The sequence below is a fragment of the Stylophora pistillata genome, chromosome 2 (genome assembly GCF_964205215.1).
Source record: "Stylophora pistillata chromosome 2, jaStyPist1.2, whole genome shotgun sequence".
NCBI lineage: Eukaryota > Metazoa > Cnidaria > Anthozoa > Scleractinia > Pocilloporidae > Stylophora > Stylophora pistillata.
The window spans coordinates 24,567,454-24,581,814 of NC_142520.1; the positions used below are offsets into that span (position 1 = coordinate 24,567,454).

Sequence of the window (14,361 nt, forward strand, 5' to 3'; positions counted from 1 at the left end):
AAGTATTAGTGAACGATATTCTTTGCCCAAGTCATTGCGACCTTCAGAATTGAGATGAATAATGATAATAGCTTCCCATTAAAGAACATGACACTGTAAATGTTTGTTCTAAAAGAAAATAAAAGCTTCCATCCGAAACAACTACAGCAAAAAGGAGCAATAGAAGCAGTTTTCATCTGACTGTCGAAAAACTAAGATCAATCTAATCACTACAGCAACTCGCAATAAAGGCTTACATCATTAGTAGTCTATGAGAACTAATATTTAAACCAGGCCAGCAACCAAAAGCGCGGGAAAACGCGGCTGACCACGATTGGTTTTTGTTTTGTGTCTGATTGGTTGAGAGGATGAGTTTTCTGGACCAATCACAGACAAAGGTAAAGCAAAAACAAAGGTTCCCGGATTACTTTCGACACTCAATTTTACGATTCAAGTTCTGGATTCAGAATGTTCTAAATACTCGTCTTTCTTCCTGCAGCACACTGGTCGTTTGAGAGGGAAAGTTTCTGAGAGTCTCTTAGGTGACCTTGAACCAGATGATGTTCCAGATACAAGACTTCCTCCGACATTTTAAAAAGACTCACTTTGAGTAAAGTTTAGCGCAATATGACCGAAACGACTCGATAGATAGGGCCCTGATAAGAAGTCGCAGCCCCAGCACATACTTGGGTTTCTAAAACGGCAGCTTGTTCACACGCAAGGGAAATGCCTTTTCTCTATGATGATTTAGCAGCTCAATATTTTAAAGGAAGTTCATTACCTGAAATCTACATGTTTACTCTCTGAGACACGACCCAAGTCCCAAGACTCGAAAATACGAGAGCTCATTGTATTATAGACTCCACTAATTGGTTTAATGTTATCTCGAAAGTTATTTAATATATGAATAACTAACACGAAAAAATTGTGTGGAAGAAACTTAAAAGCCCTAATGGAATAGATCAAGGAATTATGAAGACTTTTTATCTCTTGAATAGATGAATTATTTATACCATGATTTTGGATACATGCTTACGCTCATGACAACATTTGATGACACAGGTTTACTTTTAAAAGAGTTAATCGTAGCAATTGTCTACTTTATTTAAGATATTTGTCCTATAAGAGCTAGAAGCAGCAAAATCTTCCTCTCACCGTGTTTATTTTCTTCAGTAGTTCAAATGATTTGAAAAAATCTTCAAAGTATTTTTTAAACCACTATTTAAATGCAGGCTTGTGGGAAAAGTATCGTTCCAAAGCTAACTTTTTCGCAACTGATATAGTATTAATAAGTTCAGACTCGACCGAGTGTTACCAGTAATATCACGTCTCAAATTTCTTAGTGAACGTGCACCTCCGGTGGGATCAAACTATTCGTCCCCTCTTCGTCCAATTCAACGAAAGTTCGCGGGTAAGGACACTTTTCCTTCGGACATTTTCAACCAACCTCATGCCGAAATACACACTCGCTAATAAGCTAATATCCTTGTAAATAACTGATATCCCTTACGAGCTTTGTGTACTCGGGAATTTTTATATGGAAAAGAGATTTTGCACTTTTGCAGTCTTATAAAAATAAAGTTTTCCACGATATGAATCGAGTGTTAATTCTTACGACTATCCAGTCTTAGGTAATACTACAATATTCATTTAATTGTACATCCTTATTACGCATGATTTTCATGCGACAGCAGCGCACAAATAAACAAAATGGTCGCTTTTATCATGGTGAAAGCTCGCCAACGAGGTAAATCGCGATTACCTGTGTGGGGCTATGATGAGCTGTGTTGGCCTATGGATGCCTATACATCAAATCGTTCAATGACTACAACTGACAATTCGTATTTACGAGGGCTTGATGATCAGCCATTGGTCGGAAAAATGAGCCTTAACCCCTTCCCCAGTAAAGAAAGACTGGACTTTAGAAGGTGGAATGCGGGTTCATTGACGAAAGGGGAGAACTTAAAACGTGGATGATGCATCTATTATATCTCAATACTTTCTGGATAATGTTCAATACCGCTTCTCGTTTATCGCAGGAAAATATATTTAACCAATCTCTAACTTGGTGTCCGTTATACTGGCAAAAGTATTAGACAAGGGGGGGAGGGGGGGGAAAGGAGGTCTGTCAAAAAAAGTCGTACAAGTACTGAATAATATCAAACTCAAGTTGTCTCGCGATCTCTGAGATGGTGCTGAAGCTCACGAGGCATTTGTATTTAGGACAATCTATCTGATCATCTGCTGTGATTTGCGCCAAGAGATTTAGCGACACAAGGGATGATATCTGACAAAGGATGTTCGCGGTTGGAGCGACTTTATCCTCCACAATACTGTAAAATATGGCCATTAGTCTGTCCATTTGAAAATTCTTAGGACCTAACAGGACAAAACGAAAAAGAGATTACTGACGGTTAAAAACAATTTTGGGCCAGTTGGATTGGACTAAAGAAATAGCGGGGGGAGGGGGTGGAATATGGCTAATTAATATTATTAAGTTATGATGCCTTTCACTGAAATTTTATTGGATCACACGTTTTTCTAAGGCGGATGCAAAAATACCCTGGATCGCTTGAACGTTGAAAACTTCATTACGGATTTTGGATTTTCGTTAAAGGAAGTAAGCATCGAGGATCGTACTCTTAGTCTTCGGTCGCCCTGTGTCGTTATCGGTTGGTGTCTAGTTAGGTTTACGGTGAAGTCGCCCAAAAGTCATCTCGCCCGAACCTGAGTCATGTTAGCCGAAATTCCTAGTCATGTCGCCCGAAATTTTATCGAGTGTTTAGACTTGAAGAAAAGTAACTTAAGTAAATTCTTAAGTAAATCGCAAGGAATAAACTCAGTGCTAAGGAACATGCGGAAAGCTGTAGTCTCAGGCTTCCTTAAGGTTACCGTGCACCTTCAGGGGTGTCTCGTGTGCAAGCGATGTAGCGCGTCCGGTTTAAACTGTAGATATCTAAACCCTTATATCAAATTAAGGCTTATAGGCCACCGTAACGATTACAAAAGATGACGAAGGGTAACGCTCGAAACGTGAGCTTTTGTAGTCGTTACTGTGGCCAATTTACCATTTAAACTTTGTTGATATATCCAAATTATTTCGTTAATCCCACCGACGCAGCCCCAAACAGTTTCTTTCGAAACTATCAGCCTTTAAGGCTTATAGGACTGGCTAACAGACTATACCAAAAATTTTGAAAAAAAATTAATTGACGAATTTTTCACGACTTCTAAATGCGAGCGCCCGAATCACGTTTTGAACATTATGTGTCGGAGCGAATTTTGTTTTTCGCTTATTTAATAATTGTTCCTCCGTTTCCGGGACCAAAGCGCTAAAAAAACGTGTCTGCGATTTGCCATGTTCAATTTCAGTGAAAAGTTAAAGAACATTTTTGAAATAGGATTAAAAAAATGTGGAGTGATCGTATAAAAATCGCTCTTGAAAAAAAAGTATTTAGAAATAAAAAATTCGGAGACACATTTTTGTTGTTTATATGTAAAACTAGCTACTGTCAAAATTTGAGAGCAGTCGAACAAATCCCCTTCGACTTGTAGTTCGATGCCGCAAGAGAACATGCAACGCACAACCAATCTATTCTTCCTCTGATTACAGAGCCAAACGGTAGGTGGTTTGGTCGGTACCAGTCCTACAGATACGATGCTTCCAAAAACCGCAATTGTCGCACTGAAGGGCTTGCTGGCGCGCTCGAACTTCATTTTCGCACTCGATACAGGGATGATGGCTCATTGTATATTTCTTTTGCGTACGCGTAACAATCTCGTGTTTCAGCGAGCTGATTATCTCGGATTGAGGTGGCTGAGGATGTATTTTTCTGATATGTGCGAAAAATTCTGATAACTGAAAGTGTTCCGCTTATAATTACTAGAATCTGTGCTGTAGAATGATCAGTTTAGTTCATAGCAACGGACAACGCTGAAATGAACAGCGCTATCTGAGTCTTTCTTTAACTTCATATTTGCATAGGTTAGCGGACGAAAACAGTTTACGAGTCAACATTTTAAGAGTTTATTCTTTGCAATTTACCTAGGATGTTACTTTTCTTCAAGTTTAAACACTCGAGAAAACTTTGGGCGACATGACTCAGAGTATTGGGCAACATGACTATGAGTTTCGGGCAACATGACCGGTTCCGGGCGACATGACTTCGGGCGAGATGACTTTCGGGTGAGATGACTTTCGGGTGAGATGACTTCGGGCGAGATGACTTTCGGGCGAGATGACTTTCGGGTGACTTGACCGGTTATTAAATGAAGTTCACTTCATTTTGTAGTTTCAGGAACATAAAAAAAGATTGGGAAAGCCTTCAATGGCTTCAAGAATCTTCCAGGGTAGTGTAGTTCTAAAGAGACCGGTCAAACGATACACATTTCCATCCAACATCTTGACAGAGGAGCAAGTTTGACTGTTTTATTCACCTCTCTCACGGGTTCCATTTTCCATTTTATAAATCAAACATTTTCTTCTGATATCTTGCTTCACGAGCGAATATTGGATCATTTAGAAAGAGGTGTTGTAGCGTTGGCTAACTGACTCGTTGGCCTCCCGGTTAGCTCAATGGATAGAGCGCTGGATTGTTGTGCGGGAGGTCGAGGGTTCGAGCCCCGGCCTGACCAACACTCAGGGTCTTAAAATAATTGAAAAGAATATGCTACCTTTCTATAACATCAATTATAACATAACCAAAGTAAAGCGCGCGCTCTGATTGGTCAATTTAGCGTTCCCCATTTGCCCATGGGTGTACGCTGCTGACGTGAGCAACTGCAAAGACTATTTTTCCGCGCGCGCTTGTTTTTTCTGGTCGCGTAAGATTTGTTAAATAAACGGGAACTCTTTAGCTACAATGTATCAATGTTATGTTATAAAACAAATGGTAAACACCACAGCGTACACTATTGAGTTATGGATGCACTTGGGAGGTTTGCTAAGCACTCAAGAAGCTAGAGTCGCTCTCGGCTGTCGCCTCGAGCGACTCTTACGCTTCTTTCGTGCTTAGCAACCTCCCGCGTGCATCCATAACTCAATAGTGTACGCTGTGGTGTTTACCATTTGTTAAGAAATGATTAGATATTCTAGTCTTCTCGGATAGGGACGAATAAATGGAGGTCCCGTCTCCTGCAGGGTTAGGGGCAAGAGACGTTAATTTCCCACGCACGAGATTACTGCGTGATGGATGTCCTCCCCTGGGGTGGGATGGGTGGGTAACAGGACCCCCGTTGATACCAGTGTTCACTACACTGAAGGGGCTATCCTGTATAAATATAGATGTCTACTCTACTCTAGATGACTGGTTACCGATGAACGCAATCAGCACGATGCTGAACGAAACTTTTTCTCGTATAAGGTTAAGTGGGGAGGTAGAGATCCGACGAAAAAAATAAAACCCCTCTGTTGTAAACATCTATCAACCACACGCTTCAGACTAGAAAAGTTCTAACCTGTCAGCTGAGTGTTGGATTTCTTCCCTTTTGCAGCAGCTTTTGCTCGGTTACTTAATCCTTTTCTCCTCTGTTTGGTAAAAAACCTTCTGTCTGTGTGAGCTGGGTTATACGATGCCAAATATGCTGAGATCAACAGATACTTGGCATAGAATGGCAGCTCCATGTGGCAACGAACAGAAATTCCTGCAAAAATCGCAGTTCTTGGATTAGACATCTGTAGTTGTTCGGGATTTTGCTGCATAGTAGAAAAATATCTGACGCAAAATTTACCAATCAAGCTACTGGTCTTCAAAAGTTTATTTATACCCCACCTCTACGACCTATGATCAAACATCCTTTACACTGCAATGGAAAGGTTAATTCCAAATTATTTTAAACGGAGATGAGCAGCACCAGCTAAATACTGAGCTGTTTTTACTTTTTTTAATTTAAAAATGACAAATTATAGAAACACAGAATTAATGAAAACAATCTCCTACCCAAGGCTCCAAAGTTTTCATTACCTGTCTGTGTTCCGTGTCCAATGATATTCTCCCACTGGTAACTGGAAACCTCCCTAAGGTAGACTGTGTGGAGAGCTTTCTTGAGATGAGGCTCAATGTTTCGCCACAGCTTACAACTGTCTGTCAATTGAGCTTCACCAGATGTTATTGGTTCACAATATTTTGGAAAATGAAGAAGAGCCTACACATATCACAACAGTAAGAATTTAATTCTTTTGAAAAGTAACTTTAAAAAAATTAATTAATAACCATTTCCTTCCAATTTCCAACCTGAGCAAGGTGATGATGATTCCTAATGTTGTTAAACTAGGTAAATTTGTCCCCCCCCCCCCAGAAAAAAAGGTTCCAACAAAATTGACATGTAATCTGCATTTGTAAAGATTCACCTCTGTATAAGGTTATAAAAACAAAATCCCAACTTTATGAGCAGAGCCACCTTTATTAAAAAAAAATTTATGGTGACTGTGCACATTTCTTTCTTAACCTTTACAGAGAGAGGAATTTAATTCTGATATGCAGACTCCTACTCAATAATACCACAGTGCTTCTCCTTTAGAGGAATCCTCCACCTACCAGATGTCTGAGCTCATTCAAATCCCTACACAGAGAATAGAACACACTCAGGAGAAGCTGGCAGTATGCTTTGAAAAATTCCACTGGATATGAAGATGGGCTATCTCTTGCCATGATCTCCAGCAATTCAGACTTTGAATAGTCAGAAAAGAGAATGACAAAGGGCTCACAGAATCCAGTACCAACTTGAAACTTTTCCCAAACAATTTGACTGAGCAAGATGACACAAATATTTAGCTGAGTTAGTTCCTGAAGTCTTAAAAAGGCAGGAAGAACATTTGCCTCGATATCTCGAAGTTTCTCTGCTTTGTCAAGCACAATGTAGAATGTTTCATTCATGAGTTCCTTTGCTGATAAAGAATGTTTAAAGTGGCGTAAAAATTCCGTCATATTTTCACATTTAGGAGGGGCATTCCAATTGTCATCTTCATCTGGATCTTGTAGCCGGTATAAGATGTGCTCAAATATCAGTCTTGCTGTAAAACTCTCAACACAGTTAACTAGCACATGTGGAAGCTGTTATATCAGAGGAACAAAAAAAGAAAGAGAGAGTTACTATCAGTTGAGGGTTTGATCCAAGGATTAAGAGGCAATTGTGTAGTGTGATTGTATGTGAGGGATTAGCTGTGCTCTCCCATATTTTAGGCACGACAGGTGAAAGAAATTTTTCAAACTGTTGGACCACTTCTTTTACTTGTTGAATTTTCAAGATTTTCAAAAGATTTTAGACAGTAATACAAAGTATCACAAATGGCTCACAATCTGATGTGGGCTCAGCACAAACTCTTGAACTTACTAACCAAGTGGTTGGTTACAACAATTTCAGTTTGTTTACTAGCCCAACTGGCTGGTGTAAATCAAAAACCACTCGCCCAAACTGAATTTCTACTAAATAATTTGGATATATCAACAAAGTTGAAATGGTAAATTGGCCACCGTAATGATTACAAAAGCTGACGTTTCGAGTGTTAGCCCCGACGAAGGGCTAACGCTCGAAACGTCAGCTTTTGTAATCATTACGGTGGCCAATTTACCATTTCAACTTTGTTGATATATACAAATTATTTCGTTACTCCCACCGACACAGCCCCAAACAGTTTCTTTCGAAACTATCAGCCTTTATTCATTTGAATTTCTACTAGTCTGTGGCTACTTGGCTACCATTACTGATACTGTCGCATCCTGGTGATCGAGATTACGCACAAGTGCTTGAGATAAAACAGTATGGCCTGTATACAAAATGCACCTCTGCATTCAAATCAAGAACATACAGCTGGACCATTCAATGACAGCTGTGTGGGTAGTCAAATGATACAAGGTTACCCGGCCGTCATGAGCCTCCAGCAGCCTCTCTGAGTATCTCAGTCAATAACCCTATGACACCAAAGAGTGGTCACTAGAATCTAATTTCTCCTTACAATATCACCCCTGAATCACATATGAAGGTCAAGAGAATAAAGAAAATGATCACCAATTGCAAGATGCTCTTGATTGTTCAACAAATTCTCTTTGTCAGTGCCTTAGGAAATGCATAAAGAACAGTAATGGAGATTACATTTATGCTTGTTAAAATTCTAGTTACCCTCCATAAGATAGGACAGTCTGTTTTCGCGTCGAGACACACAAAATCAATATTACGAAAAGCTTTTTCTTTCTTAGCAACAATCAGTTGATGTGATTTCTCTCAAATTATACTCGTTTGTACTCACCTCCAAATCTTTTAGCAAAGTCTGCACAACAAATGATTTCCCTGTACCGATGTGTCCACAAATGAAGATCGCTGGACAAGAGAATGTCTTCCTTTGCCCAAAAAGAGTTAAAAGTGTATCGATTTCATTCTCTCTGCCAATTACTTTGGTGTAAAGTTTCTTAACGTCGTCTTCACTAAACCCGAATAGCCCGCCATTCGCCATATTGGTTCAAACAAAGGCACTGGGGCGAGTTGTCAAGACTTTTACTATCAGGGAGTGGGTGCATTACCCATTTTTTTTTTTTTTTCGGTTTTTTTTGTTTTGTTTTTTTTGTTTGTTTTCGTCTGCGTTTTATGATCTCAAAAGCGAGGAATCTTGGTCCTTTTATCTTTATAAATACAACCAGGACTTCTAATATGCAGTGATAGCCCCATAGCTTTTTTTTGGTTGACTTTATTTCATTTTCAATGGTCTGAAATTACGAGAATAACTCTCCTCACCCTACTACTGTTGACAAGGATTCTTCAGAAAACCAAAATGGCGTCCTTTTAGTTCGCTGTTCTCCATTAATCTTTATAACTTTGTGTATGACTGTATTTACCCTTGTTCTTTGCTTCGTGCTTTATCTGCAACATAAACACAAGACACTTGACCACATTCCAGGCCCTAAACGAGATGAATTTTTCCGAGGAAACATACAGACAATCGAACGCTTGAAAAACAGCATGGATTCACCAACGGCTTCGAAGTTTTTAAGTTTCTTTCCCAAGAGTACGGCCCTGTAATAATCGTCTGGATTTTTCACATCCCGTTTTTCTACGTTTCAGATCTTTAATAATCAAAGAAGTGCTGATAACCTCCAATCTCCCCAAAGATGCTTGGTCTTACGATCAGCTCGGTTTCCTCTTCAAGGAGAGGTTTATGGGTAAAGGTCTTGTTTCCGAGACTGTTCTTGGAAAATCGAAATCTAAACGGCTGCCAATCAATCCTGCATTTCACAGGAAGTATTTAAAGGAGTTTATGGAACAGTTTAACTTGAGCTGTGATGTGTTTTTGGCAAGACTGACTGTGTTAGCTGATGGTAAAACTGAAGTGAAAATGGCAGATGAATTTAACCGGATAACTTTGGATTTAATAGGGAAGGTAAGGGGTGTATTTCGCAGTTAAGATGCAACTGAATTTTTAGGATATGAATGACATTCAGGAGATAAAAATGCACTCACCACTCTACCCAATAACGAATAGTGAGGTATACTTTTTTTTATCTGTGCCCACCCAGAAATTAACAAGGGAATTAGAATTGGGGAAATTCACAGTTAAAAAGTTTTTACCTTATTTCCAAATGTAACTAAGATGGGTCTGTAATTGGCCACAGAATAGACTTTAATAGGGTAGCAGAACTGAGAGACCAGAAGCACATACACTGCACCCAGCAAAAATTGAATCAAGTACCCTTCCCCCATGGGAGGCCTGTCTACTGGTACAGATACACAGGGGCTTCATTAATGTTTTCTGCAGGAGGGCAACTGGTTTTCACAGGCGGGCAAAACTCTTTGAACTGAACTTCTTTACTAGATTATAACTTTCCTCCAGACTGTCAAATCAGGTGGGCAAAACCGTCCTCACAACTGGTCAATTTGCCCAGTGCCTGGCCCTTAAAGTGCACCTACACCCAAAAAATTTTTTTCGCTTAACGAAGTAAGCTTATTTTTTTGAGTATTTCTGCGCAAAAATTTTTTTATTTGCTCAAATCTTCAATTTTCTATGCCCAGTCAAAATACGGAAAATCAGCCGCCATCTTGCCCCACGACTGAGTTTAAAGAGGAATGGCTCTAGTGGGTAATGTGACGTCAAATCGAGAACACAAAAGTCTGCATTTCACACATTTTCACTTGTTTGGGAAGGTTGTAGTCAATAATTGTCCGAAAATATGCCGACTAAGTGTGTTGTAGAAGGATGTAGCAACGTGCGAAATTTGCAAGAGGGTATCGTGCTTCATACATTCTTCATCCAACACACCTAGTCGGCATATTTCGGACAATATCGACGACAATCTTCCCAAACAAGTGAAAATGTGTGAGATGCAGACTTTCGTGTTCTCGATTTGACGTCACATTACCCGCTAGAGCCATTCTTCTTTAAACTCAGTCGTGGGGAAAGATGGCGGCCGATTTTCCGTATTTTGACTGGGCATGGAAAATTAAAGATTTGAGCAAATTAAAAAATTTTTGCAGAGAAATACTCCAAAATTAAGCTTATTTCGTTGAGCGAAAAAAAAATTTGGGGTTTAGGTGCACTTTAATGAAACCCCTGGATACATTGTTATTTTTTCAGCCCATGGCTGACCCATCTAAATTTTTTTTCTAGTCCACTCAGTATCTTTTTGGAGTTGCGCCAATAACACTACAGACCTTTCTGCATGATGATGTTTAGTGTAAAGCTTGTACTTTCTCTCCTTTTCAGGTGGTGTTTGGAATTGATCTAAATGCTGTCAATGATTCTGATTCCTTGTTCCCAGAAGCCATTAAAGAGTGTTTAGTTGCTCCAATTTGGTGTTTATCCCATCCTCCTCATGCTATTGACTTCACAACCTATGGCTATCGAAACACTGTTGTAGCAGCGGTTCATTTTTTACAGGATACTGGCAAGAAGATTATAGATGAGAGAAGAAAGGCAGTATTGAATGGCGATGATGTTCCATCAGATATTCGCACCTATATCCTGAAATCAGCTCCTGAAGACACTCAGTTGCATTATGAAGAGATGTTGGATCATTTTCTCGCATTTTTATTGCAGGTACAACATGACTAACAATACCATAACCAGTGCTCATTAAATTAGGAAAAATCCAGGTCGCCCTTATGGCAATTGCCAGACAACCAAGCCCCTGACTTTGGTTGCCCTGATGAGAACTTGGTTGCGCTCATGCATGATCTCGAGCCCTTCGGCTACTTGTCAGTGGTTATTTGTGAGAGATTAAGTGCAGGTATCTCGCATGCAGTATCAAAAGAATTGATACTCTATGCTAGTATTGATAATTTTTTATCTGACCTTGGTATCGTTGGTATCAAATATTTGGTATCAGTATCAGCCCATCCTTACTTATTGAATCGAGCAAACGGCGTTAATTAATTATCACAACCTTCCTGGGTGGATCCATCCATCAGTATCAGGGATAAACCTCACATTTTAGGCTATTTTCATCTCCCAAGTTTATAGCTTCTACACTTTATTCTGTTAGGCATCAAAGTAATGTAAGTACTTCAATTTTTTCCTTGGTTGTCTGGCAAATTCTTCTGGGGCAACCTGTCCTTTATTTACCCTAAAATCTGATTGCCTGAATGAATGAATGAAGTTTTAGTTGTCTCAGGCAACCGGGCAACCGCTAATTTCGAGCACTGCATAACATGTACAATGTAGGAAATGCTTGTTTGCTATGACACAGTTTGAAATGAAAATGATGTGTGGAACAGCTTTTGAAATAAAATAATGTAATAAAAATCAAAAGCTTGTTCCAGTGTCCTCTTAAGCAGTTTTGTACTCAATGTATTAGCCAAAATCCTCAAAAGTCTCTTGATAATTTTATGATCTTTCTTATTCTTTACTAAACATGGTGCTTGCAAAATTGCTGACCATAGCCATATACAAGACAACACACTGTCACTCGTTCATTAACTCAGTGGCAGGCCCAGCTTACCAAAGACTCCTCTCAGTGACAGAACCTTGCACAGCCAATGTCAGGTGCCTAGGGATCTGTTCACTGCAAAAAAGTCAATTTTTTCCCCTCCCACACTTAAAACTCAACTACATTTTGTGTGCTAATTTAACATGAATTAAAATTTCAAAGCTGACATGTTATGGAAAAGCACAGTAACAACTATAATTTCCTCTCTACTTTAGTTACATGGATCATATATAGTAATCTATCTCAAGGCATCGCGTCCCATTCAAGGGGAAGAAAACCCAGAAAATATTTGGCACACTGGTAGGTTCAGGCAACTGAATACAGATCAAGGTTACAACTAAAACAATCTAAAATGAAATTTAACTGCAAATTGTTCAATATTTTCATTCTTTTTCTTAGGTGAGGAAACCACTTCAGCAGCTTTGTCCTTAAATGTTGGCTGAAACAGCTGCAAAGAATCCTGAAGTTGAGAACAAGTGAGTTAAGTATTACACAGACCTCTTCTCCATCTAGTACACAGTCATCATACCACTACATTTCAACAATTTCTACATTGTGTAATAATCAGGGATAAAAGCCTTTCAAATTTGTTACAGGTTAGTTCAAGAGGTTGATGATATCTTTGGTTCTTGTCAGTATGTTTCATATGATGACCACGGCAAACAAAGTTATACAGGTCTTGCCATGAAAGAAACGCTTTGGCTTCACCCCAGCATCCCTGGTTAAACCTGAGTAATGGATGAGAATTGTGAATTACGAGGGCACAGAATACCAGCAGGAATATTGATAAATATTGGTGTGTTTACTTTACACAACAGCCCCAAGTACTACAAGTACAGCACGACCCCGAGGGATTCGATCCTGAGTGATTTTCAACCTTAAATGATGTAAATGAAGTAGGACATTGACAATGTTACTACATTCCTTTTTCACTTGGCCCACAACACTGTATCGGTCAGGCTATTGCTGAATTTGAGTTCAAGGTACTCATGTCACGGTTTCTGAAGTTGTTCAAGCTTAAGCTGGTTCCTGGACAGGATTTGAACTATGAGGAACTCAATCACCAAAGGACAAGATTCGTTGCACCTTGCAGTCATTTTTGTTAACTTAATACTGTTAGCACGTATGTTTGATTTAGGCAATTGAAAATATAATTCTAATAAGGAACTTAAGCACTAAGGACAAGAAATGCAGAGGAATTAAAAATTAGTAAATAAAAAATTAATGTATATTATAAGCTGCAATTTTGCAAATGGCTGTGTGCCTTTACTGTCTCTTGCATCACCATACCTCAACTTCAGCGTAACTTATGTGAGCAGCTTGTGTTCCAAATGGAAACATAAATAATTTGCTGCTTGCGTTTCAGATCTCAGCCCATGCAAATGTAGTTGATTTCATGTTCTTGCTGCTGTGTAGAAGGAAACCAAGAAATGTACAAAGTTTGAAAATGCATAAGCCGAGCAATTTTTCTGCTCATCAAATCTTTTGTTTCACCTCCTTGTTACTTTGACTGTTGTTATCTGTTTAACAGTGGCGGATCCAGGGGGAAGGTCGGGGGGTCTGGACCCCCCCTCCCCTATCAAACCTGACGCTTACAACTTTGAGACAGGATCGTATATCACTTTTAACTGGCTGATTTTTTAAAATTAATCCAAATAAACGGTAAGCGGCCAAGGAATTATAACATGCAACCGCGACTGGTGGGAGAGGGTGTGGGGAGAAGTAATTTGCCTCAAAGAGTCCAACAGTCCTTTCTGAACCAAAGTTTGGACCCCCCCAATCAAAATTTCCTGGATCCGCCTCTGTTTAAGCATAGTTAGTAGAGGTTTAAGGTCCTTAATACTGGGTTAGTGCAGTTCATAAAAATCCCCTGACAGTCATGGAATTCTTTCAGACTTTTCAAGCAACTAAACTTGAGGAAGATGAGTGCTAGTCAGGAATATAATGGTTAGGAATTTTAAAATTTCAAAAGAGTACCAATCTCGTGTTAGTGAAATGTACACTAATTTTGTTATTGTACTTATATTTTACATGCAGGGTGTCAAGCGTCCTATATATTCCTATAAAATCCTATAAAGTCCTATTTTTTCAGGCTTGTCCTATAAACTCCTATAAATTGAGGTAAATCCTATATTTTCCTATATTTTAAGCCTTCTTGTAAAAAAAAAAGAATATTCAAGAAATGTAAAAGTTGTATTGGCGTTTAAAATCCACAATCCAGGAGATTTTTTGTCACAAATATCTGTTAGAAACAGCTTAGAAAGCAATTTGCCCAATTTGCACTCTTGCAATGCATTGTGGGTTGACTGTGGGGGGTCTTCCTGGCTGCCATGTTGGTGTTGAGAGGTGAGTTTATATTTTACATCCATTTCCATCCTCTTTGTATTCTAACAATAGCTGTTTATTATTATGTCACCTCACTTGAGATTGATGACCCTTTGTTCTTGTATCTATTTTGAATGAGAAAACC

General features: G+C 39.1%; 3 protein-coding genes and 1 pseudogene across 5 annotated transcripts in view; 2 read left to right on the forward strand and 2 right to left on the reverse strand.

Annotated features, from left to right (window-relative positions):
• LOC148737979 (coiled-coil domain-containing protein 162-like) overlaps positions 1–1,576 on the forward strand; it is a 28,845-nt gene extending 27,269 nt beyond the window's left edge. The window contains 1 exon segment of the mRNA XM_088747857.1: positions 479–1,576. Coding sequence (XP_088603983.1) covers positions 479–574 — 96 coding nt within the window. The 3' untranslated portion in view covers positions 575–1,576.
• The window catches only part of LOC111333738 (endoribonuclease LACTB2), a 149,127-nt gene that overhangs the window by 32,792 nt on the left and 101,974 nt on the right, over positions 1–14,361 (reverse strand). The window lies entirely within an intron of this gene.
• Positions 1,123–8,453, reverse strand: LOC148737980 (origin recognition complex subunit 5-like). Of its 2 annotated transcripts, none has more exons than XM_088751408.1 (5): positions 8,225–8,453; positions 6,516–7,031; positions 5,943–6,123; positions 5,437–5,622; positions 1,123–2,358 (listed from the first exon to the last, which is right to left on the reverse strand). In XM_088751408.1, exons 1-5 carry the CDS (start codon positions 8,426–8,428, stop codon positions 2,108–2,110), a joined length of 1,338 nt encoding a protein of 445 aa, XP_088607534.1. In that variant the 5' UTR covers positions 8,429–8,453; the 3' UTR covers positions 1,123–2,107. The 2 variants fall into 2 exon arrangements, with proteins under 2 accessions (XP_088607534.1, XP_088607533.1); XM_088751407.1 differs by having other exon boundaries at positions 5,919–6,123.
• LOC148737981 (cholesterol 24-hydroxylase-like) overlaps positions 8,683–14,361 on the forward strand; it is a 5,885-nt pseudogene continuing 206 nt past the window's right edge. Inside the window, exons 1-4 of the transcript XR_015997447.1 lie at positions 8,683–9,349; positions 10,670–11,002; positions 12,107–12,191; positions 12,291–14,361. The exon at positions 12,291–14,361 is cut by the window's right edge and continues 206 nt beyond it. The product of XR_015997447.1 is annotated as a cholesterol 24-hydroxylase-like (transcript). The remainder of the gene's footprint in view (positions 9,350–10,669; positions 11,003–12,106; positions 12,192–12,290) is intronic.

Excerpts from the sequence above, each read along its gene's own strand:
- LOC148737980 (XM_088751407.1), bottom strand. The coding sequence starts at position 8,428 with ATGGCGAATGGCGGGCTATTCGGGTTTAGTGAAGACGACGTTAAGAAA. Across the intron at positions 5,623-5,918 it reads TGAAAACTTTGGAGCCTTGG|GAATTTCTGTTCGTTGCCAC; the intron begins GTAGGAGATTGT and ends CGATTTTTGCAG. Across the intron at positions 2,359-5,436 it reads ATCCAACACTCAGCTGACAG|GTCCTAAGAATTTTCAAATG; the intron begins GTTAGAACTTTT and ends TTGTCCTGTTAG.